The sequence below is a fragment of the Prionailurus bengalensis genome, chromosome B4, assembly GCF_016509475.1.
Source record: "Prionailurus bengalensis isolate Pbe53 chromosome B4, Fcat_Pben_1.1_paternal_pri, whole genome shotgun sequence".
Classification (NCBI taxonomy): domain Eukaryota; kingdom Metazoa; phylum Chordata; class Mammalia; order Carnivora; family Felidae; genus Prionailurus; species Prionailurus bengalensis.
The window spans coordinates 124438574-124463634 of record NC_057358.1 but is presented as its reverse complement, the minus strand read 5'-3'; the positions used below and the strand labels follow the sequence as shown (position 1 = coordinate 124463634).

Below are 25061 nucleotides of genomic sequence, written 5' to 3'. Positions count from 1 at the left end.
CTTTCAGAAATGGAGCCATTTTTTTTTCAAAATTCTCTATAATACACCTGAATTAAATGGATAATCGAAATTACATATATACATTTTATACATATACTCATATAATAACATACATATACATATTGTTATATGTAATATAACAATACGTAATAACATATATATACACATATAACAATATGTATATGTATGTTATTATATGCATATATGTACATATACATATATACGTATATATGTATATATGTATACATATACGATATATATTATATTATTATACATATACATGTTATACATATACATATTATACACACACGCATATAAACAAAACACTGCTTTACTCTGACATTACATGGCAGGGGAGGGGGACAATGGCAGAAAAGAGCCAGTAATGTTGCAAACCTTGCCACTTGATACATTGTATGCCAACAATGTCAGCTCCATTTAGACAGGATCACAGTCTGTGTTTGTCCCCCGTCTCCCTAGCACTTGAAATGGTCCTGGCACACACAGTAGGCACCCAGTGCTTGTTGTATAACTGAATGGCTGGAGTCCAATTCAAAGGTTCCTTCTCTGTGAAGTTCTCTGACCTCCCTTAAACTAATTACTCCTTTTTTTCTAGCCACCTATAGCCATTATTACAAAGCTCTGCAACTAACAATTATGGGTCTGTCACCACTTGCCAAATTACAAGCTATTTCAGTGCAGGAACTAAGTCATACTGAGATTTGCCTCTTAGGCAGATAAATGTTTGGTCACTAAACGTTTGAGTGATGGATGGAGGGGCGAATAGGTACAAGTCTGTTCATACTGTACAAACAGTTACTTTAATTACGATTCAACCCTAACTGTAAATGGGTATCAATTTTGAGACCTGCTAACAACACAAGATCTGAGTTGGGAGAAATCGTCATAAAAACAGACGAAGTATGGGACACCTGGGTAGCTCAGTCGGTTAAGCATCTGACTTCAGCTCAGGTCATGATCTCACTGCTTGTGGATTCAAGCCCCACATCGGGCTCTGTGCTGCCAGCTCAGAGCCTGGAGCCTGCTTCAGATTCTGTGTCTCCCTCTCTCTCAGCCTTCCCCTACTCACGCTGTCGCTCTCTCTCTCAAAAATAAATAAACATTTAAAAAAGAAAGAAAGAGGGACATCTGGATGCCTCAGTCAGTTAAGCGTCCGATGTTGGCTCAGGTCATCTCACGGTTTGTGAGTTCGAGCCCCGCATCTGGCTCTATGCTGACAGCTCAGAGCCTAGAGCCCGTCTCAGATTCTGTGTCTCATTCTCTCTCTGCCCCTCCACTGCTTGTGCTCTGTCTCTATCTCTCAAAAAATAAATAAATGTAAAAAAAAAAAAAAAATTTAAATAAAGAAAAGACAGACTGAGCAGTAAACTGCAAAGTTGTTTTGTTTTGTTTTTTGGTTTTAGCCTTGATACTTTCTTCTAACAAAATTTACTCGGAACCCCAAAAAATAAAAGGGACATGCAAGGAGCCACTCTGGTGGGGGTGGGGCTAAGTTATCTGGGCTTAGAGGTTAGTTTGAAAACTGCCAATGTCCACATTTACCCACTGATTAGTGATCCGTGCAAGGGTCCCCAGAAGTGGGGGAGAAGACCCAGGACCAGAACTCAAGTGTCGTGACCAATAGCCAACCCGTACCCAACCCCCTTTCTATTTCACTGCACTGCCTCTTCCCGCCAAGGTCATCCATGTTTTACAACAGATCAAACTTTGCAATGACGGCAGAGGCTTACGTGCCAAGACTGGGTGTCCTGGGGCCACTCCACGTTTATTTCCTATGCAAAATAAAAAAGGAACATCGCTGTGACTTTCCAATGACAACATCCTCTACACAGCTTGGATCCCACATGCAGGAAGGCACTTACGATCAGACCTGTATTTATTTTTAAAAACCTCAATTTGTATTTTACAGACACAGGAAATGAAGTCTGCATAAACCCCAGGAAGAACTCTCTCCTGAGTCCTGTGGGAGCCCTGAGCCACTCCCCTCCTGCATGAAATGCATTATCCTAAAATGAGCAAGGCCACTACTACTAGTTAATATTTTTAAGCACATAATCGTCTTTCATGCATGGCTCACACCTTCCCAACAAAAGCTGCTTTATTGCAAGTAGCCAAAGGATGGCCTGTTCGGCTTCTGATTTCACAGCTGGGCCTCCATTTTTGAATAATAAAATTATACAGAAAGCCGTCCGTACATAAAACCTGGGCTCATAAAAGGCTTCACTATCTAATTCTTCCGTTTTCAAAATAATCTCCATTCCGGTACTTTCGCACAGACTTCCAATAGTAAGTACTGCCTCCGTGAGACCTTCCAATCCTTAATCCCTAAATCCTCACAAGTTCGCCAAGTGTACGCCCAGAAGCCCCTGCCATTTGCATGGCCGCACGCCCCCCTTAAACAATGATGCACGTCTACACCATTATATCACTTTTTAAAAAAATTAAGCCTTTTGGAAAGTTCTGTGTGTTGTTGTTTTAATGGGAAAAGGGGGATCAAAGGGGGATAAAAAGGGGGTCAAATCCCTATGTGGAGACCAGCTCTAGGATATTTATCAATGGGTGCCAAGTGATACAGTCTAGTAGAGAAAATGAAGGGAGCCCTCAGCTTTGTAGCAAGCACAATGCCCCCCAGAAGTGATTCTGAAAGCCAGAGATGCCTTTTTATGCTGTGTGTGAGCTCTGCAATTAACCCGTCATCGTCTCTCCCACAGCCCAGGAGTGGAATGGTAAAAAGAGGGGGCCTTTTGAAATGAAGATTACTAAGGGTAGCATCTCTCAGGGGGACAATGAAACCGGACCCCACACACAGCCCACAGGGCAAGTCTCCTGGTTGGGGGGGGGGGGGGGCGGGGAGCCTGACCCCTGCGCCTTGGCTCCCAGGGGGAAGCGGCCCATTTGATTCTCCAGTCTACACTGCCTCTCTAGGACCGCCCACAGCTGCATCCTGACCCCAGACAGACCCAGGGGCTCACACTGGAGGGAGAAATTCTCCCTGTGACTATTTACACACTTTCCCTTTCTCCTACTGCTTCTTCCAGGGCCTCTCAGAGTGAACCCAGGGCACCATTAGCAACTGAGAGACTGAAACTTAACCTTCACGGCCTATAATTTTGGCACGAGCAAAGCAAACAGCGGAGTTTTAAATCCCATCACAGAGTGCTTTTAAGCTATTCTTTACTTCGCACTTGAGACATTCATGAATAATCTTCCTACCTCCCATTAATGATAATAATAGAAACGACTTCAAAATGGCCCGAGTTCATTTGAGAAAGTGCATTGAAAACTTCTGCCCTTCAAATGAAACCAAAGAGTTTAATTAAATGGAGCTTGAATTTCATCATCTGAAAAACAAGAGACCTTCAACCTTCTATGGCTCCCAGGTCCCAAGAACAAAGTTCAAACTTGAGAGCCTTCAGAGCCCTCCAAGTCCAGTGTCGACTCACCTCTCCACCCTGGAGCCTCCTGTGTTCCCAGACATCACTCTCCTTCCCACCTCACCCCTGTTCTGATTTGGTGAGTGCCCTCACTCACCTGGAATGTCTTTCCTCCCCTTCTCTCATATTCCCTAGCAATTCTCTTACTCATCCTTCTGGGCACAACAAACACCACCTCTCCTATGAAGCTCTCCTCAACACCCCCACTCTAAATCAACAATCCCCCCACCCTGTCCTGAGCTGTTTGTCTCTCTTTGTAACCCTAACCACATTTGGCCCCATAGACAGTTCATCATGTGCATTCTGTCCACCCCAACAGAATGAATGTTGGGCCCGCCTTTGCACTCAGACGTTTGCGTTAGAATCATTTCAAACCAAACGTAAGCAATTCCCTGAACCCCTCTGAGTTTCCACTGCCTCATCTGTGGAATGGAGTTGATAACCTTCTCTCTCTACATTACAGAGTTTGTTAGGATCTCACTAGGAAGGTCAAGGTTCAGGCGGCATTTGACCAGAAGACTCCAGGTATTTTAGAGGCCTGAAATGACTTGAATGACGCATATCTGATTCCACAGCTAACATCTCTTATTTAACACCTAGAGTTCCAGAGGGTACAGCTTAAACCCAGGAAGTAAAACATGCCTTAAATAAAGGGGAAAGGGGCGTTCTAACCCTTCAGAGTAGCACTAGCCAATGTGGAAGCCACAAACACGTGGAATGAGGCTAGTCCGAATCGGGATGTGTTGTAAACATAAAATACACACTTAGCGCAGAGACTTAGTGCAAAAACATAAGATCTCAGTAATTTGTAATATTCATTGCTTGTTAAAAGGATTCTTTAGATATTAATTTCACCTGTTTATTTTTTTCTGTTTCTTTACTTTGTTTCAATGTGGTTACGGGGAAATTTAAAGTTACACACATAGCTGACAGTATATTCTGGCTGGACAATGCTGTCCTAGAAAGGTCCTGTTCCAGGCGCTCTCCCATTCCGGGTGAACCAGCAGATCCCTTCCCGGGACATACCGGTTTACCATCGTGGCTACGGTACCTAACAACCACGTCTTCAAAAGTTGCTCATTTTTTGGCTGGGTCTACACCTAGCCAAATGAATCGTTAAATGAGTTGCTAAATGAATTGTTCTTTGCTCTCTTCCATGACTGCTCACTCACTGCACAAACTGAAAACCTAATCGGCCACGACAATGGCTGAAAACTCCACACTCACCACCTTCACTAGCGGGATTTTCTTCTTGTTTACCAATCGGCATCAATGTCTTCATTCTTTCAATAAATATTGACTGAGTGACTATTGCTATGGTCCCAATGTTTGTGTCGTCCCGCCAAAAGTCATACATTGGAAACATATGCCCGAGGTGATGACATTAGGAGGTGGAGCCCTTGAAGGTGATTAGGTCATGAGGATGGGGCCCTCGTGAATGGGATTGGTGCCTTTCCAGAAGGCCCCAGGGAGCTGCCTCACCCCTTCCGCCACGTGGAACTACAACGAGAAGTCTATGCCCCAGAAGAGGTCCATCACCCAATCATCCTGCCACCCTGCTCTTAAGCTTCCAGCCTCCAGCGCTGTGAGGAGTTAATTCTAGTTGTTTACAAGCCACCCAGTCCGTGGCACTTTGTGGCAGCGGCCTGAACGGCCTGGGACAACTTCTCCGCACCAGGCTCTAGTCAGATGTTGAGGTACTGGGCTGCACAAGACACAGCCTGCCCTCGATGACCCAATACGCCAGAGTGTGTAATAACAGAAGTGCGCACGCACAAAGTACCACGGGGCGCAGAGGAAGGCCGTCCACCTCCTTCATCTGACCGAGAGGGCAGATGAAGATTTTACACGGGAGGTAACATATGAACTGCACTTTGACCTCAGGATACATCCAAGTTGAAGTGAGAAGTGTCACCTGAACACAGCTGACAGCACGGGTCCCAAGAGGGGATGAGCTCACCCCGGGATAGAGTGTAGGGTAAGAAGAGAAGAGGCTATCACTGAATGTTCCGCTTAGAGTCTGCAGCTGAGCGGAAGGTCCTTATAAACAAATTACCTCCTGACCTAATTAGCTGAAAGCAAGAACAGGTAAACGGAGCGTAACGGCGAGCATTGCTCATCTGTACAACGGAACTGGGAAACGCTCACAAGATCGCAAAGATTAACGGTGATAATCCAAGTAAAGCAGTTAGCACGCTGACACGTAGTAGGTACTCAGCAAGTGAGCACTTACTTATGCTGTGAGTGTGAGTGTGTGTTGTTCTTAATAAGGCATCAAGAAACTACAGAATCTAAATAAGAGTGTCCCAGCTATTGCCACTGTGGGTTGGATTAGTCTTTGTTGGTGGGGAGCAGGGAGTGGGGGGGGGGGGGAGGAGGCATCCGGCACATGTAGGATGTTTAACAGCATTTCTGGCTTCTCCCCACTAGATGCCAGTAGGACACCCCTGCCCCCAGGTGTGACAACCAAATTCTCTCCAGACATTGTGAAAGGTCCCTTGCAGTGGGAGAGAGAAGGGAGCAAAATTGTTCCCAGCTGAGAACCACTAATCTAAATCAATAGTCGGGTGAGGTGGAAAGTTCATTTGGAGGGTCCAGTGCCTAAAAAGATAGACTCTTCAACTTGTAAAGAACCCCGAGCATTGATGGACCCCCACCCCTACCCCGTGGCTATCAAGCCCCGGGGGACTGTCTCCAGGAAAGTGAGGGGTGGGGCAGGGAAGGGCACCAAATACACCTTGGCCTCGCCCAAATCAGGATTACAGCCTTTGAACTAAATTTCAGCACCTTCTCTGGTGACCACGGCAGAGAGGGCCTCTGCCCCCACTATGAATGCCATCCCCCAGGGTTAGCTCCACCAGGCTAGCTGAGGGTGACTGGTCCCTGTGCGAGAAGAAGCCATACGGTCCTCCTCTGCACACAACAGGTTCAAGTGTGGTGACAAAGGCCAATCGATTCTGTCCTGTGCATTAAGCCACCCAACCTCGGCTCACCCAAGGGCTGCCACTGAACAACGGCTATTTTTCCAAAACTTTTTATCCTCCTGAGTTCAGCTTTCAGAAATGGCACTGACAGTGCCCTGTGTTTTATTTTTCAAACGCCACCTTTTAAAGTTAATGAGAACCTGAGGGGTTGGTCGGTGGGGGAAAGCCATGGCCTCTGCATGCAGCATGAAACCACAAGGCTGAGTTTTCACCAAATAAACTCTGCTTTTGTAAAATGCGCCACCGAGGCAGAGCTCAGTTTTGGCCTTGGCGGGGAGGTGAGCCGGCAACAGCAGACAGGGGGGTTAGTGCAGACGGAAAGGAGATACTCAGGGGCCCCTGGGTGGTGGCTCAGTCGGTTAAGTGTCCAACTCTTGATTTTGGCTCAGGTCATGATCGCAAGGTTCATAAGCCCCACGCTCTCAGCTCAGAGCCTGCTGGAGATTCTCCCTCTCTCTCTGCCCCTCACCCACTCACTCTGTCTCTCTCAAAATAAATAAATAAACTTTAAAAAAAAAAAAAAAGAAAGAAGATACAGCAGTCTGGAAGCAGGACCCTCTTAGTAAACCTCACAGTGCAGGGCAGACGTAAGGAACGGATAAACACCTGCTCAGGTATCAAACAGAATGAAATACAACAGCATTTTTGTAAACGTGAAGATTAATATCTCAGAATGAGAAACCACAGTGCATTTACTCTAACAATCTGTGTGCACAGTGTCTGCATCCATTTTCAAGGCATTTTCCCATCTAGTTTCTCATTTAATCCTCACCCCCACCACGAGGTTGGAGAGGTAATATTACTACCTTCACTTGGCAAAGGAGGGGACCAAATCTCTGAGGCTACGACTTTCACTCGGTCTTTCAATCCATTATTAAGTGGCTATAATTTGCCGGGCGCTTGCCCAAGTTGTGGGGTGTGGCCAGGTACTACGCCAGATGCTGTTCAAGCCTGGAGAGTCTTGAGGAATTTCTCAAGGAGAAGCATTATTGGCATTGGGGCAAGATGACTCTGATGGGCGGAAAGATTCCATCCTTTGCAGGATGTCTAGCATCCTTAGCCCTGCCAACAAGACTGACGTCATCAGTCCTAGAGACAATCAAGAGCATCCCGACACATTTCCAAACGTGGGGGAGGGGACAACCCCCAACAGAGAGCCCCTACTAGATATCCGAAGCAACAGATCTTAGACAGCCATGGCGCCTCAGTCCTCTCAATGTGACCTCGGATGAGTGATATTCTCTATGCCTCAGTTTGCCCCCTTATAACATGTGATGATAATAACCGTGTGTACCTTGTAAGTTCTGCGAGATAACATATTAAATACCTGGCCCAGGTCGACCTTCAGAACTAGTACTCAATAAATACCTGTATTATTTCCCTGGCTCATCTCCTTCTATCTTTAAAGAAAGCCACTTTCTCAGGGAGGCCTCATCTGGGCATCCCTACTGCAAACTGCAGTCCCCAGGCTGCTTCGGTTTCATATCCTCCTTCCTTGCCTTACTGCCCTTCTCTAGCACTTGTCATCATCAAACATACTCTACGTTTTAAACATGCATTTGGTTATTGCGTCTTCCCCGAGGAGAATGTATGGCGAGGACATGCATTTTTGTCTGTGTCCCTGTCATATCTCCAGCCCCCGAACAAAGCCTAACGCTTAACAAGCATTCAACAAAAACATCTTGAGTGATGTCCAGTGGATATAGTAGGTGGCCAAGGTCCAAAAGCTGGTCTCTACACCGCAAATTCTGTGCTCTTTTCTCTACAGCGAAGGACCACGGACGATGACAATAAAGGGAAAATGCGTCAACCGTTAAGAGATGTAAAGCATGATATGACAATACTCCCTTGGAGGGGCCTTTGTGTCTTCCCCCTTCTAGGATTCTTTGAAGTTAACAGCTTCAGGCAGAAGCCCAGTCACCAGCCTGTTTCAACTTGAGTTGCCTTTGTGGGTTTTCTTCCCGAGGCGTTTAGGATAACCACTCACAAGACTGAAATGGACTTCAACACCCACATTACCAGGTTTCTTTATCCCTACCCGAACCTGCCGGAGTCAGAAACGAACTTCAGGTGATACTGGAGATCTTAGTGCTACCTGTCCTCCTTACCTACAGTCAGACTCGGACTCCCCACTACCAGACCAAGCACGAGGTTACTAGCACCCTGACCCAAAGTTGGCTGTGGCGGGCCTAGCAGTCACGGGTTATACTCGCGACAAGTCCAGACCTGGAGTTCCAAAGTCTAGTGGACACTAGGGCCCTGGGAAGGCAACGTTACGTCTTTCATTCATATTTAGTCTAAAAAAAGAACTTTAATGTTGAAAATAGAAATCAACACAAACACTTCCACGTAACCCATCATAACAACTTAACATGCCTTTTGTGAAACACAGGTGAGGGTGCCTGGGTGGCTCAGGTGATTCAGTGTCTGACCTTTGATTTCGGCTCAGGGGTTGTGGGATAGAGCCCCACATCGGGCTCTGTGCTGAGTGTGGAGTCTGCTTTAGACTCTCTCTCTCCCTCTCCCTCTGCCCCTCTCCCCCGCTCAATCTCTCTCTCTCTCTTTCTCTCTCTCTCTCTCTCTACAGAAAAAAAAGAAACACTGGTGTCATGAGGAGGACGATGGAGAGCCACAAAGTGAAGGGACTCTGTGGCTGTTTCCGTGATCTCATTGCTCCAGCATATTTCATGGCTCGCCATTTACAACGAATCGTAAGTAGGTGTACAGATTATATTATCTACTTTCACCTAAACCAAGCCTCACAAAATGGAATGAAGGCTTAGAAAGATCCCCGCCAAGAAACCACAGCGCACAAATACTCACAATGCACACACACTCCTCTGAGTCTCCATCTGCCACGTTACAAGGTAAAAAGGACGGCAGAATCAGAGTGCACAAGGTGTCGGCCAACAGAATTAACCAGAGGATAATGAACTTGTGGTTTTACAATCACTACTCGTAGAAAGTTTAGAAATATCCTCATGCTGGATATTTAGATGATGGTGGTAATACATATAAATTATCTATAAACAAAACATTGGGAATGACTCCTCAAGGATGCTTCACCAACAGTGTACCAATGTGTGGTGGACTACTGTAGATGTTTGCTCATCATCCATTCCACTACCCCTTCTTCTAGAAGGCCTTCTTACACTGCAAAAGCCATACTTGGCCAGGCTTTCTTGAAGCCAGGGTTCTGGCTGTGAATTTGGTTTCCCCAAACAGAAACACTCACTCAAGACTTAGAAAGCAGACGTGAGGGGCACCTGAATGGCTCAGTTGGAGGAGCATCTGACTCTTGGTTTCAGCTCAGGTCATGATCTCACAGTTCGTGAGTTCGAGCCCTACACTGGGCTCGACGATGACGGTGTAGAGACTGCTTGGGATTCTCTCTCTCTCTCTCTCTCTCTCTCTCTCTGCTCCTCCCCCACTTGCATTCTCTCTAAATACATACATACATACATATACTTTAAAAAAAAAAAGACATGAGGCAGAGACCAACTTCCTGCCTTCTGGGCGGTTTTTCGCAGGCTAATGTGGTGATGGGGACAGGAGAGCATTACAACAGCATTACAAGGTCCTCCCTCTGTCCTTCTGGGTGTCAAGAGGCAGCTGCAGTGGGGAATCATTCCAACTCTGGAACCAGGATTTCTGACCCCTGGTTCTCAGTAGCCTCAGTTTGTTCTCAGACTCAGGAGTTCCGGGACAGTCTTGGAGACAGACAGCTGCACTCCTGGGGGGTCGGTTTGGAGCAGCCAATATAGATTTGTTCACAAATAATTACATGTACTATCAACTGGGGCTCCTTCCTGCAGGCTCAGCGGAGAGCCCTATGCCTCCAGCTGCCCCCAGCAATTTCATAAGCACCAGATCCCCTCCATTAAATACCCTCTGCTTAAAATACTTAGACCATTTTTTAGTTCCAGCTCTGAACTCCGAATCCTAGGAGAGCAGGAGAGCAGAGAGATTTAGAGGACAAATGGAAGAGACCGCCCGGAAGCTGTCTGGGCCTGGCAAAGCAGCCCAGCTCTTCCCTCTGGGCTCTAGACATTCAGGTAAGGAGGGGACAGGAGGGAACAGGTGTCTTTGAGATGAAATGTTTACTCTTGTTTACTCTTGAAATGTTTACTCTTGAAATGTTTCCGAAGGACCTCTGGGCCAACCTCAGAGACAGAATCTGTGCCCTGATAAATCTAAAGAAGAAGGCATGCACGCGAACAAACAACCACATTTCTAAAGGGCCAGAGAAATTATAAAGGCCACGTGAGCTCAGTGGCCATGAAAGAAACTAAAATTCACACTGTGATAGTCTCCCCAAGAAACGTCTACACCTATTTCTGTTGGAACTTCCAGGGTCGAGCCCCGGGTTAAATAAGTCACTTCTCCACCCTTCCCATTCGGGCTCTTCCCGACCCCTATCAGTTAACGTAAGAGAGATATGAACTGCAAGCCCCAAGCCTCTGAAAATGGGCACGAGCTCCCCCAGGAAGAGCAGAAAAGGCTTATGGGCCTACGTGCTGGCCAAGCCTTCACGAAGCCCACAGTCAGGGCTGATCAGGCACTTCTGGGCCCTCACCTGGAGCCTGCGTCTTAGGGGGATGCCCTTTCCCATCACCTTACTAAGGTCACAGGGTGTGCCGTGGTTTGCAAAAAGTACCTTCCCAATTTACAGAGGTGGCCGCCTCCGAGGGCATCAACTCTAAGACAATGGCCACTCTGTGTCCCAATGAGAAAGAACAAGCCTGGCCACAGAAGCATGGCACGGTGCCAAGAAGCCATCGATGACGACACCGTCAAAGTTCATCGCTACGAAATTGCGAAAAAAAATGAGTCTCTCGGAATGGAGGGAATACGGTAATTGATGGGGTTAGGGAGCAGAGGAGCCCCGCCCCAGGACCCAGGCCTTCCACGTCCAAATCACCAAGCCCCCAACCCAGTCCCTCTCTACGCCCTGACTGAGTGCCCGCAGAAGTCAGGGTGCGACCGCGCTTTGTAGTCATGAATGCCATGGATCGCACCCCGAACGTTTTGTTGAAGACTTTCCCAACACCAGTTCCGTTAAAATGTTTCTCAAATCTCTTTTACCACTTTGTGGTCTAGTGGGGGGGGGGGGGGGGGCGGGGTGAGGAGAAACGGGATTAGTGCAGTGACCCCTTTACCAAAGCTCAGGACCAGCTGCCCAAAGATAAAGGTGCAAGTAAGAAGCTTCCTCACCTCCCGCCCAGCCTGCCCCAGGCCCCGCAGCAGACTCTGCTCCGGCCCCTTCCCTCTGCTTTGAACACTCAGTGCTGCCTGTCTGGCAAGTTCCCACCTCAGGGGCAGGCCTCTGCTCCTCTATGCCTGGGACATTCTCCCTGGGATGGACACGTGGATGGCTCCTTCCCTTCCCTGAGGTCTCTGCTCTCCAAGGTCATCCCACCAGTGGCATTCCCTAATTACCTTTATATTCAATTGCAAGCCCCGCCCCCCATCTATCTCTCCCTGCTTTGTTTTTCTCCACACCACCTGACAGGCCTACTTTTTTTTTTTTTTTTTTTTTTTACTTCTGCATTTGCTTCACGTCTGGCTGTAAGTTCCCTGGGGGCCAAAATCCATACTGAGTCCCCCAAGTGCCTAGACCCACCTCCAGGGCCTGGCACCGAGTAGAAGAGAGAAAGACAAGAGACAGAGAAAAAAAAAAAAAAGGCACAACTCAGCTTGTAAATTCTGATCAATCATATTTGATCTCAGATGCGTCAAATAAGCTTCCGGGAATTTTTAATTGATAGATCAGACTATTCAAGGACCTCAGAGGAAGATGTGCCTTCCTCTTCACTTGTGATAAAGACAGGGTCTCGACATTCAAGAGAAAAGAAACGAAAAAGAAAAAGATGAGTACGCAAAACAATGCTGGTTTTTCCAAGAATTTGGACGTACATGCCTGCTGGCGATGACTTTCACAAGGCCTTTTTCACCTACCCTCCCCAGGTTAAGGAGGTGGGTCTTGTGGGTGGATTTTAAGAGGGGGGAAAGGGTGGGGCCTGAACTTGTAAGTGTTTGACTTCCTGTTTTTAAACGGCTGTGCTGATAGAGCTGGTCAGGAGCAAAATGGCTTTCCAACCAGATAAATCTAAACCGCGGCCCCCACTGCTGCAGGATGGATCCCCACGTCCCCTGCCCCACGGACATCTCCAGCCACCCCTCCGCTGACCACCACTTTTATTTCCGAAAGCAACAAAATGAGAGCTCCTGAGCACTGGCTGTAACTGTTGGAGGAAACTGCCTAAGTGTATCTGTCTCCTCTTAATGCGGCCATGACAATGCCTCACCGAGGTGCAAACGTTTCAACCACCAAAGGGAGTCCCCATACTGGACAGGTCTTAGCCTTCAGTTATTTAATGCTGCTTTCAGGATTCATAACAGTCTCCTATTTGAGACCCTCCTGCTGCCTTTGCAAAAGGAAACGCCAGAGAGATAACCTAAGAACCGGCCCTACAAACCGGTGAGTCCAAATTCATTTCATGTATAAGCAAAAAGATTCGTGTGCAGTTTAAAAAAAAGTAATAAAAATGATACAGGACTGACATCCTGCAAAGTGGGGCGGGGGGCGGGGGGGGGACGGCAGAGACATATGCAAATCTATAGATTAAAAAGGTTGAGGTTAAATGTTGTCTTTAAACATAATAACTAGTCACCATAATGATGCACTTGTCTAAAATACATCAAAACAGGTACAAAAGGCATGATATAATCTCAACTTTTTTTTAACATATATATTCTATAATACATAGAATAAAGCACCTGTTGCCTCTGGGTGGTGGAATACTAAATGATGGTTTCTCTTCTACACTTCCTAAATTTCCTAAAATGAGCACATATTATGTTTACAATTAGATTAAAATCATAACACAGAAGCACTGCACATTCAATCTAATCAAGTACAAGTACAAAGGGGTAACCCAAGAAGTCTTTAAATAAAGGGTATAATCTTTCAATACCTTCGACCAAGGCAAAGAAATCCCAGGCAACAGTGAAAGTAAACATACGGCAGGAGGAAAAAAAAGAGAGGAAGAGAAAGAGAGAAAAGGCTTTCTCCTCCGCAGGCTTCTCTTCTTTGAACAGGAGATTTCGAACAAAACCACAATCCTAGGGAGCACACAAAAGGAAGGTTCGGAGGAACTCTCTTCACACGCTGGGCACAAATGCAGCCCCGGGGGCCTCCTCCGCTTTGCCTTGCAGAGCACAGCTCCATCAAAGCCCAGCTGTCCGGGGCAGGTAGGCAAGACAGTTTACTGTACAGGACGCACGTTTACACGCATTTGCTGATGGACTCGAATGTGTGCAGAAACCGCTAGCATGTGGTTCCGTCCTCACCCACTTCAGGGGCTGCTCACACCCACAAAAGGGGTTTGTCCTGTGGACGGGTTTCTTTGAGTCAGTGGCTAATGGAGGCCAAGCTCCCCCAGTACCCAGGACACCGAGCAGTGCCCCAACTGCCTCATACCTCGGGACCTCGGGCCAGCAAATCTAGGCCGCGGGGAATGCTCCACCTGGGGTACAAAGACTTAAACCAAATCCATGTGTGCGGGGGCTCTCAGAGACCAGGAAGGCAGGGAAGGGTGCCCACCACACGGACCCAGGCTCACAGACACAGCATTGTCGGCAAGGCTTGATAACGTTCCTGAAAACCAGAGAAGCGGGTCTTCTGGAGCTGAGCTATTCGTGCTTTTCCCCAGCAATTATTTTATTGGGAACCTACTATGTGTCAGGCACTGCGTAAAACACTGGGATTAGGATGGGGCTAAAACCTGATCCCAGGGTGCCTGGCTGGCTCAGTCGGTAGAGCGTGCGGGACTCTTGATCGTGGGGTTGTAAATTCAAGCCCCACACTGGGTGTAGAGATGACTGAAAAATAAAATCATGGGGCACCGGGGTGGTTCAGTCGGTTGAACACCATACCCTTGATGTTGGCTCAGGTCAGGATCCCACCGTCATGGGACCAAGCACACCCCCCCCCCCCATCAGCCTCTGAGCTAAGCATGGAGCGTGCTTAAGATTCTCTCTCTCTCTCTCTCTCTCTCTCTCTCTCTCCCTCTGCCCTCTCCCCACTCATGCACAAGCTGTGCACACACTCTCTCTCTTAAAAAAAAAAAAAAAAAAGACGTTAAAAAAAAAAACAAACCTGACATAAACAAGGACTATAACTCAGATGTCAGAGATCTAAAGAAAGCTGCCTTACTGACAAGGCCCACTTCTCCTGAACCCTCCAACCAAATTAAAGATCAGCTACTCAAGTTTATGAATTGCTTGGGAACTAGAAAAGTACAGAAGACAATGGGCCCCAGATTAGAATCCGAGGGAGAGACAGCCAGCCCTCCCATCGCCAGCTGTCTCCTTTCTTTTTTCTCCCCCACCTCTCACACTCCAGGTGTTCTCAAGGTACCGATGAAGCCCGGAATCCATTTCTTTCGGAATACTATTTTTCTATTTCAGATACAGGAATGTGGAACTCCTACCGGAGGGCTCCAAATTTTTAGCAACAATCTGTGCCATGGCGTGGTCCCTTATGCCTCTCCCCGGGTGATCTTTCAAGACTGAAACTGCACAGCCAGGCCAAAGGATCATCCCACCAATGACCCCAAATCCTCAAAGAAGCAGAGATCCGGCTAAGTTTTAAAGAAATTCAAAGTAGTAGAAAAGATTTAGCATGAGCTGTCATCAACCGTGAAGTTTAATAAGATGGGGAGGAGGGGAGAAAGGAACATGTTTAATATTGATTTCGAAGCATATTTTTATGGCCCATGTCATAATAAAGTGATGGCACGGAGTTTTCGTGGAACCCTACGTAATTCAACATAAGGAAGACCTCTCAATTGGACCATCTTCAGTCGCACACTCAATAGAAGGTATGGACAGTGGAACTTGCTATGGGCTGGGAAAACATGTCAGGAGAGAACACTCACATAGATAAGAATAATAAGCAAATGCCATTTCTTAAAAGGAAATGGGGCCAGGAAGGGAAGCGAAGGCTGAGAGCAGAGGACAAGCTTCTTCCTGGTGTCTCTGGTTAGAAAGTTATTTCCGAATTCTCAGACAAGAAAAAGCACCGGCTGCATGAAAACCATGGCGAGTGGGGGTATTATCAGTACCTGGACGACTAACAGGTACGGAGAAGTTCAAGTGCATTCCGCATGGAGACTAATATCCGTCCTGTCCTTGGCATTTCTGCAGACAATTACCCGGCATGTTCTGTCCAGGCAAAATTTTAAGCGGCTTAAACACATATCTGAAGTCTAGACCAAACCCCTGGGCCCTTTGTTTAAACTGGTTGAGCCCCAGTGCACTTGCACGTCACCCAGTCCCCCAGTCTCTGGGGCGGAGTCTGGCCTGGCCTCCAGGATGCTGCTGTCTGTCTGGCCTTGCCCACTGGAACCACCGCACCGGCTGCCCAGAACATACGCGAGGTCCATTTTTAAATTCCCTTAGAAGTTTCCCAACCACCGGTTTGGGTGAGGAGACAAACAGGGCTGCAGTTTGCTGACATGAAACTAAAAATACCCAACTGCAAACAAAAGCCATCTTTTACAAGGCTGGCTCGGATGTCCTGAGGTTACCAGTGGTAGCGTCAGGCCATATCCTTGGCCGCCTGAACAACTGCTCCAGGGCGAGCGGGGCAGAGGGGCCGCTCAGTCCCCGACGCTGTCAAGGAATCTCACACCCGCAGCCCTGCCTGATTGATGGAAAGAACAGCTTTATTCCTCTGCCACCCACCCAAACGCAAGCTAGAAGAATTCGGGGCTGCGTCTGCTGAAAGTGTTAGATACATACACACTGAAAGGAGAACGCGGGAGGCAAAAGAGAAAAAAAACCAACCCCATTTCCCTGGAAGGAAATGTGTTTCCAACTCCCTCCTTGCAATTATAAAAGCAAATTATTGCTGTGGCTGTACTGAGAAAGGCAACTCGGAGGCGTAAAAAAAAAAAAAAAAAAAAAGAAAAAAAGAAAAAGAAAAAAGAAAAGAAAAGAAAAAGAAAGAAAGCGAAAAGGATTTCGGAGCCAATGTGGCCCAGTGGGAGCCGGCCGGGGGTGAGGCGGGGGTGTGGATACCACGGCTCCCCGGGCCGAGCCGCGTCACCCGGAAGGCTCCTCGGAAGGTTTTTGTACCTGTTGGGCTTCGGGGTCGAGCAGTGAACCCCCGGCCGCCGCGCTCGAGGGCGCCCCTCCCTCCCCAGGTCCCAAACTTTCCTTAGCGCCTTTTGGAAGGGGCGAGCCTCGATCCTCCCCCAGTCCAGATTTCAGATGTGTAACTTGCCTAAGCTACAGAGGGCTGGGGGAGGGGCTCACTGCCACACGCCCCGGGGCCCTCCGGGGGACTTCAGATGTTCGGAACCCAGGAGAGGGGCAAGCAACCTGACGGTCAGTCCAGGACCGGGCCAAAGTTTCCTCCAAAACTGCCGCGGCCAAGGCGTGACCCAGGAGCAATGACCAGCGCAGGGTCGGGAGAGCCGTTGGGGTGAAGGAAGCCCCAGGACACCAGCCGCAAGGTCAATGAGGAGCCAGACCCCGGGGGCAAACAAGGGGCGCCTGGCCCCTTCCCCAACCTAGTGGAGAGGCAGTGCGGGGCACCAAGCCTCTCCCTACACCTCTGCGCGGCGCTGAGCCCCGGACACGTGGGAGCCTGAGCCTCAGGCTCCCCAGCAGGGACTGGCGACCTCGCCGAAGCGCACACCCTTAGCCCCCAAGCCCCCAACCCAAGGAAAAGGCAGCGCGCCCAGGCGCAGGGCGGCCGCCTCCCGGCGCCTCTTTCATCCACGGATCGCTGCATCCGCGGGGAGTTGCATTCTCTTCAAACCGGCCCCCCACGTCAGCAGCTGCCCACAACCTCTCTACCTTGCTCTGCTACCTCGCAGACAGACAGACAAGAGACACAAAGAAAAAAGGGAGGAAAAAAAAAAAAAAAACGCTCCCCCTTGCTCCCATCCTCCAGCCTGGAGCCGGGAGGAAGAAGAGGAGAGAGAGCACGTCTTCTCTCCTCCTCTGCATCCCGACTCGTCCTGTCCGGGCAGCAAGGAGTCCCGAGGTGGCTGAGGGAGAAGAGGTAAGGTTGGAATAGGCAGAAACCAGGCGCCAGCGAGCGAGCGAGAGCGCGAGAGAGAAGAAAATATCCAACAAAACCACGCTAACGCGCCCCCTACCTGGGTGCAACATACTTTGGAAATAGAAGATGACCAGGATAAAGGATCCCAAGCAAGTGGCCAGCACCATCCGGCAAATTCTGTTCATCCTCATCACTTCCAGCAGCGCCGGCTTCATGGCTTTGTCCTGGCTGCGGGGACCGGGGTGTCCGGGAGGCGCGCCCGGGGCGCAGGAGCCGGGACCCTGCCGCGCGGAGCGGAGCCCGGGAGGCGCAGGGCAAGGGCTGGGCAGGGCTCGGGAGGGGGACGATCAGGAGGGCTTCGCGGCCGCTCTCGGAGCCCCCAGCCCCGGGCAGGGGTACGGAAGGCGCCGGAGTTGCTCTGGAAGTGCCGAGATGCGTGGACCCGCCGGCTGCGCGCTCCTGCTCCTCCCGCTGCTCCTCTTCGCCTCCCCGCCGCCGCCTCCGCTCCCGCCGGCGGCCGCCGCTGCCTCCTCGCGGGCCGGGCGGCTGGGGTGCGAGCGCTGGTGGTGCCGCCGCCGCCGCCGCTGCTGCGCTGGCCGCTGTGGCTGTCGGACGGGCCCCCTCCCTCCGCTCCAAAGGCTACTTCATTGCGCTCCAATGATCTATATATTCCGGGCTGGGTTTTACCAAATGCAACTCTCAGCCCCCGGCGAGGGGAGGGCGCCCGCGGAGAGCCGGGAGGAGGGAGGGGCCGGAGCGCCGGGGCGGAGCGTCGCGCTCCCCCCGCCCCTACCCGGGAATTGGTCGCGTCCAGCTGTTTCCCGGGGAGTGCGGAGAGCGCGCCGCGCTCCCGCAGGGTCCCAAAAGCCCTCAGTCCCCGGCCGGGCTCGGCCGCCGTCTGGAGGTTGTGTCAGCGTTTCCATGACAAAACCCGGAGGAAAAAAAGAAAATGCGAATCAAATCGCCTCGGTGCTGCCACCCACTCCTGCCGGCGTTCGTGGAGGGAAGTGGCAGGGAGCGAGTCGGGCACCGAGAGCGTAAAGGGGGCCGGTGGTCCGCGATTGTTTAAAATCCCTGGACGAGGTGATGGAGAAGTTGCCCCTGAGCCCCCAGGGAGCGAGTGCCCTTTAGCCGAAGCTTCAAACGGGCGGTTTCGTTTTTTTTCTTTCAAACCACTCCCGGGCTCGAGCGACGCTTTGGAAAGGCGTTGGAAACGGCTGACTTGGGGGTCAAGGTTAGGGAAACTGCACTACCCGCAGGGGTCTGGCGACCGCCGAGCTCTCCCGGGAATTTGTGCAGAGTCTCTCCCTCAACAAGGCAAAAGGGACTGGCTTGCGGATTTTAAAACTCTGGCTTCCCCGAGGGTAGAGCTCCCTCCAGATTCTCCCAAGTGCACACGAGTCCCAGAGGGTGGAAGAGAGAGGTGGCCCCCACGAAGTCACCGTCAGCCGAATTCAAACAACTGATGGAAAAATCCAGCCGGCCTTAGCACTGGCAGGTAAATGGAAAGATGGCGTTGTTTTCCTGCATTGTGGGAAGTAATTTACAGTTTCCAACCCCATGCATTTAAGTTGGTTAACAATCGATCGAGTGGATACAGGCTCATAGTGCAGACGTCAGTGGCTCACCTACCCCGTTCTAACTTTTGAAAATCGGCGACTACCACGATCCACTTAGCTACTACCCAACATTGAAGACCTTGTTCTTCTGCCCTTCATGGTTTCTGTAAGCAAAGAGATAGGGGCTGTCATAGTTTTTTATTTTCCTTGTAGGTTTACATTGGGTTTTTTAACGTTAAAGGATTATTTAAATTCCAACAATTATATTTACGGGGGGGGGGGAGGGATGTCATTGTAAAGACTACTTTTGTGTCATATTATCAAAGTATTACTGCTATTAACTCAATAATGAAATAAGAATATGTCTTCCGATGCCACTCAGATAATAGGCATTTGATAAATACTTATTGGGTCTGAATGCAAGGGGCATTACCCTCTTCTCAATACATCAGAGACACAACTTGTAAATAGACACATGCAGTGAAACCTCCAGAGTTTTCCTCCAGAGCGGCGTGATAGGGAAAGTAACAAAGTCAGCAGCCTTGCCTTTGATTACAGAAGATAATCAATGACAGCACGATATTTATGTAACTGGTCTGTACTGTATTAATTTGTAGTCACTTGTGAATGAGCTGCTTTGCTAAAGGCTGTGGAGCTGAACAGGCTCCGGGGCAAAGCCACTCTTCAGTGATTCTCCCCACAGGAGCCTGGGAATGGGAGTTGAACACATGGCCACCCACCCCAACCAAGGCAGGGATTCTTTGCAGGGAGCGTGGCTAGATAAGCACTTGCCGCACTTCGCCTAGAATGCCAGGCTCTCATTTCACTCCCGGTTTTACAGAGCAGGGAGGGGTCACCCACCTGGCCTCTGGCCTTCCAGGGCAGAGCCCACACTGTACTTGGACGAAAGTCCGGACGTGCATAAGGCAGTCTGGGAAGTCACAGAGCCAAGGGAGAGATCAGAGGTGCATCTCTGGTGGGTCATGGAGGGCTGAGTTGGCCCACATGGTGGAGAAGGTGGAGAGCCGTGCCCAACGTCCATTTTTGCATTCCCACAATCAGTCAAGAAGTGGCCCAAGCATACAGTGAGGGGTAAGGCTATGTAGGTAAACTACCACCTCTTCCAAGAAGCCTTCCCTGATGTCTTGCCTGAAATAGCTTCTTTCCTCTTTGGTGCTCTGAGCACTAGGTCCAAACCACTCTTGGGCCACTGTACCCACTAGGCTGGGTTTTCCTCACCTCTGTCTCTCTCCAGTCCTCAGCTTAATGACTGGCACTGGGTAGGTACAGATAAGTCAGAGAGGGACAAGTAATGCCTTCTTGGGCTACAAAGTTAGGTTAGATCACCTCTGAAGTCCACAGGGAAGGTCAATGCTAATGGCCTGTGATTATGCACATTAGGGGGGAGGGAAAAGGTTCTATTTGTCTCCCTCATCACACTGTAAACTTCCCTACGTGGAGCAGAGTCATCGTTTTCTGTAGGTTGCTAGTCTCACAAAACTTTGTCACCTCTTTCACTCATGCTACATGCTGCATACTGAGCAGATAAAGCGCGGTGTTGACTGATAAGACTGAGGAGAAGGGAGAAGATGTGATATTTTGAACTTTGAAGCAAGGACTGCCTGTCAAATCGGGGTTTTTGTTTTCCCAACGTAGCAGTCAGGACAAGCCAGGTTAGGCTGCAGTGAAAACCGAGTCCCAATTTCGGAAGCTTAAGGCTCCCGCCTCACTCCAGCTCACTCCACCACGCCTGCTGTGGGCCAGCAGCCGTCCGTGTGGCATTTTTCGAGGACGGGGCTGAAGCAGCCCCCGCCTGGAACCCTGCTGGTTGCAGTGCCTGAGGAGAGGACGTCTCTGGGAGGTCTCGCCCGGGCAACTCAGCGAAGCACGCAGAAGCAGCTCGCGTCACTTCTGCTCATCGTCTATCGGCCAGAACTGCTCACAGACTGGTCCACATCAGAGGAGGTCAGAGCCTAAAGCATTTCGGGAACAGTCTTTCTGGCTGCAACCCCCAGTTGCTCTTCAGATCTCCTTTTCCCTTATGTTTCTGATTCCCTTTTACCCCGAGGGCTCTTGCACACCAGCACTGTACTCATCCTGGGACCTGGCTAAACCCTGGTGCAACGTTAGGCTTGAGACTTACTCTCCGGACGAAAACAACAGGCAAACGAAACCGGGGCCTGTCCGTTTCAAAAGCTGGTGTGGTCCTGAAAAACGTGTTGAGGAGACAAGTTCTATTTGGACGGATGCTCTTGGAAAACTCACAGGCGAGGGAAAAATAGACGGGAAATCACGATTCCAGCTTGCGTGTGCCGTCAGCAGTGAACCGCCAGGTATTTACCAAGCCCTCCAATACCTGCAGGCAGGGCTCTGCCTCGCTCCTGTGGACTACGCCTTCAATGGACTGTCTTAAGACCTTGCACAACTGGCGGCGTGACCCTTTCTGCACTTGGTCGGAGAGGGGAGTGGGCCCAGGGCAAGGGCAGACAGAGAGCTCTTTAGTATCCTGGGGAAAGGGGGGCTTGTCTTCTGCCAACATCAGCCAGGGGCCCCAGACTGGCTCCTCCGAGGACTGGCCTTGCCCGTTTGCATCTCTCTGGCACCACGGGCACAAAGTGCGCTCAGTTAACCAGAGCACAGTAAATATTTGTAGAGCGGAATCAAAACCACTTGCCCACAGCATGTGGCGATCTTAGGTGCAGATTTTCTACAGGTAGGTAAACCGCAAGTACACAAGTGGGTTACTCATGACATGCCTCTGAGCGCAGACTCTTCTTCGCAGGCTTTTTAGACCAAGGTGGGGATGAGAGACAGGAAGAGAGGGGATGGGAGAAGGGGAAGAGACAGAGAAGGAGAAAAGGAGAGAGCAAGGAAGAAGAGGAGGGAGACAGGGGTGGGGGAAAGAAATACGCACCATTATTCTGCTCACTCTCTGATGCTACCTTTGCCCTCTGCCCAGTTTAGGGCCCCAGAGGCTCGTCTCCTTCCCTTCCGGGGGGAAAGAGGGCCGATGGACCCTAGGACACTCCCCATTCCCGGTGCCCCCTGCATGGCCTCACCCACCCTCCCCACCCACGCGTGGCACAGAAACCAGTTCCTGAGCTGCTCCTCTTTCCAGGGGGCCCTGCCTGACTCCCAAACTCCCATCCAGATGACCTGGAAGGAAGCTCTCCAGCTCCAGTATGATGGCTTCGCTCCCTCTGCCCGCTCCCATGCCCGACTCAGGGCTGGTGGCAGTGGAAGCCCCCCTTCGCAGGGCTCCCTCGGGCTGGGCCATGTTCCAGGCACTAGATATGTCTCCCCTCACCCCCTGCCTCCAGATGGGGGCCATTACTACCCCCTCCCCAGCCTGAGGGATTTGATAAAGGCTTTTCTTGCAGAAAAATGTAACAGTAGGAGAGAGAGAATGCCAGGGAGAAAAGGGAGAGCTTTGGGGGAGATTCCTGAAGGGAGGTAAGAGTGCCCTCCCATCCTATGCCCTGGGAGGCAGAGGGAATCTGTACCAGGGGAAGCAGGAACCTGGCATGGTGGCCCCTGTGTCACCAGGGATTCCAGGGCCCCACGCATGGCATGAAAGTCACAGAGCCGCTGACCTGAGGGAGCTTGGAGGACAAGAGCAGCAGATGACAGGTGACCAGTGTGACCAACGCAGGACCAGAAGGGACTCCGATGCTTTTGTGCCGGGGCCAGATGAAGACACTGAAAACTTTACGATTTCTCACTCCCACATGTAATTCAAAATAGAAATCATATCAAGGCAGAAAATACATTTGAAGAGGGCCAAGAAAGATCAATTTTTTTTTTTTCTGATGTTTTTCTCGCGGCTTTAACACACAAATAAAACCTATTCATTCTTAGGTGTATGGTTTGCCGAGTTTAGGTAACTACAAACGGTATGTAAGCTCCATCACCGCGATCAGGATGCAGAACATTTCCGGGGTCCGGGCAGTTCCCCCTCGTCCCGCGGCCGTCCGTCTCCTGCCCAGATGCTCGCTCCAGGCAACCACGGATCATCTTTCTTCCACCACGGTTTTGCCTTTTCTAGAATTCTATGGCTCTATGTAGCCTGCCATGGCTGGCTTCTTCCACTTAACAAAATTATTTTGAATATTCACCTTAATATGCAGTTCCTTTTTCGTTGCTGAGTAGTATTCCATAGTGTTGATTCATACCGCAGTCATCCGTCCAGAGGTTGACAGACATTTGCATTATTTCCAGTTTTGAGCTAATATGAATAGTACTGCGAAGAACATTTGCATGCAAGTGTTTATGCGAACAAATGTTTTCATTAATCCTGGGCACATACCTAGGACGCTTTTTTTAAGTAGGCTTCATGCCCAGCGTGGAGCCCAGCATGGGGCTTGAACTCACAACACTGACTGAAGACCTGAATTGAGATCAAGAGTCAGACACTCAATGGCCTGAGCCACCCAGGGGTCCCGTACTAGGACCCTTTATAGGACATGGCCTGCCTCTCCTCCAAAGTGACTGCTGTGCCCCCAGATCCCTCAAATCCTCTTCAATACATAGTGCTGTCAGTCTTTTTAACCTTAGCCACCCGGACTATGTAACGATCTCTCATGTTAGTCTTAACTGCCTGTCCGTGATGACTAGTGATGCCAAACATCTTTCCATGTGTTTCTTTTTTTTTTTTAAGAGAGAGTGGGGGAGGAGGGCAGAGAGAGAGAGAGAGAGAGAGAGAGAGAATCCCAAGCAGACTCCACGCTCAGCACAGAGCCCAATGTGGGGCTTGATCCCACAACCCTGGGATCATGACCTGAGCGGAAATCAAGAGTCAGATGCTCAACCGACTGAAACACCCAGGCGCCCCTTCCATGCGCTTCTTAATCATTCACAAATCTTCTGTTGTGCAATATCTGTTCAAATCTCTTGCCCATTTTTAACGGTTATTTCTTTTCTTATTATCAGTTGTGATATTAAATTCTTCCTATATTCTGGATATGAGCCCATTTTCAGACACATGTTTTGCATAAATCTGTTTTCAGTCTGCTTTCCTTTTTGTTTTCTTTCCGTTTTGTTTTTTTTTTTTTTAAGTGGGCTCCACACTGGGGCTGGAGCTTGACCACCCAACCCCGAGATCAAGACCTGAGCTGAGACCAAGGGTCAGACCCTGAACCAGCTGAGCCGCACCCCTTCTTTTTGTTTTCTTCACTGTGCTTTTGAAAAGCAAGCATTTTCAAAACTGAAGTCCGGTTCATCAAGTGCTTCTTTGATGGCTTCTGTTATTGTGTTCTGTGAGAGAAATCTTGGCCGAACTGAACGCCATCAAGATTTTCTCCTGTGTTTAACGGGAGAAGCAACATAGTCTCAGCACTTACGTTGGGGTCTGTGACCTATGCTGGGAGAATTTTGGCGTCTGGTGTGAGGAAAGCATGGAGGCTCATTCTTTGTTCATACAGATGTCCATCCGGTTGTTCCCAGCATCACGTTATATTATTATCATTTTATCCCATGTTGTGCAATTAAAGTATGCCACATCAGGGTATCATCCCCATGTGATTGGTTTAGTCCTCAAGACATTAATAATAGATAAGTTTCCAAGGATGTTCGAGAAATGAGGCCAGAAAAGCATAACTGATTTCATCTTTTTCTCCTAGAAAATCCTCTGGGACGCTGCGTTTTGTTGCCCCATCGTCTGTATCGTTGCATGAGGTAACAGAGGCAAAAGAAAACAGCCATCTCCTTGGTCCACCGACAGACACGAGGTTGTAGCAGCACAAAACCTCAACGGACGGGCCCTTTCCATGTCGTTTACTAAGGACCTGAGTGGATAATCAAAGAAATGTGAACCATAACTGCCCTCATCACAGTTCACAGGAACCCTTTTTTTTTTAAGTTTACTTATTTGAGAGCGAGAGAGCACAAGCAGGGTAGGGGCAGAGAGAGAAGGGAGAGAGAGAATCCCAAGCGGTCTCCGTGCTGCCAGCGAGGAGCCCAAGAACTACTTATTCAATGTCTCTCAACC

General features: G+C 49.5%; 1 protein-coding gene and 1 long non-coding RNA gene across 3 annotated transcripts in view; one reads left to right on the top strand and one right to left on the bottom strand.

The window, feature by feature from the left end:
* CHST11 (carbohydrate sulfotransferase 11) overlaps positions 1-18258 on the bottom strand; it is a 263396-nt gene extending 245138 nt beyond the window's left edge. The window contains exon 1 of one of the 2 annotated variants that reach the window (XM_043562377.1): positions 17614-18258. In XM_043562377.1, coding sequence (XP_043418312.1) covers positions 17614-17731 — 118 coding nt within the window. In that variant the 5' untranslated portion in view covers positions 17732-18258. The remainder of the gene's footprint in view (positions 1-17613) is intronic. The other variant, XM_043562378.1, reaches the window with a different exon arrangement.
* LOC122472626 lies at positions 3232-24758 on the top strand. Its single transcript, XR_006294482.1, has 2 exons — positions 3232-12920; positions 24694-24758. It is a non-coding gene; the product is annotated as an uncharacterized LOC122472626 (long non-coding RNA).
* The last annotated feature ends 303 nt before the right edge of the window (positions 24759-25061 follow it).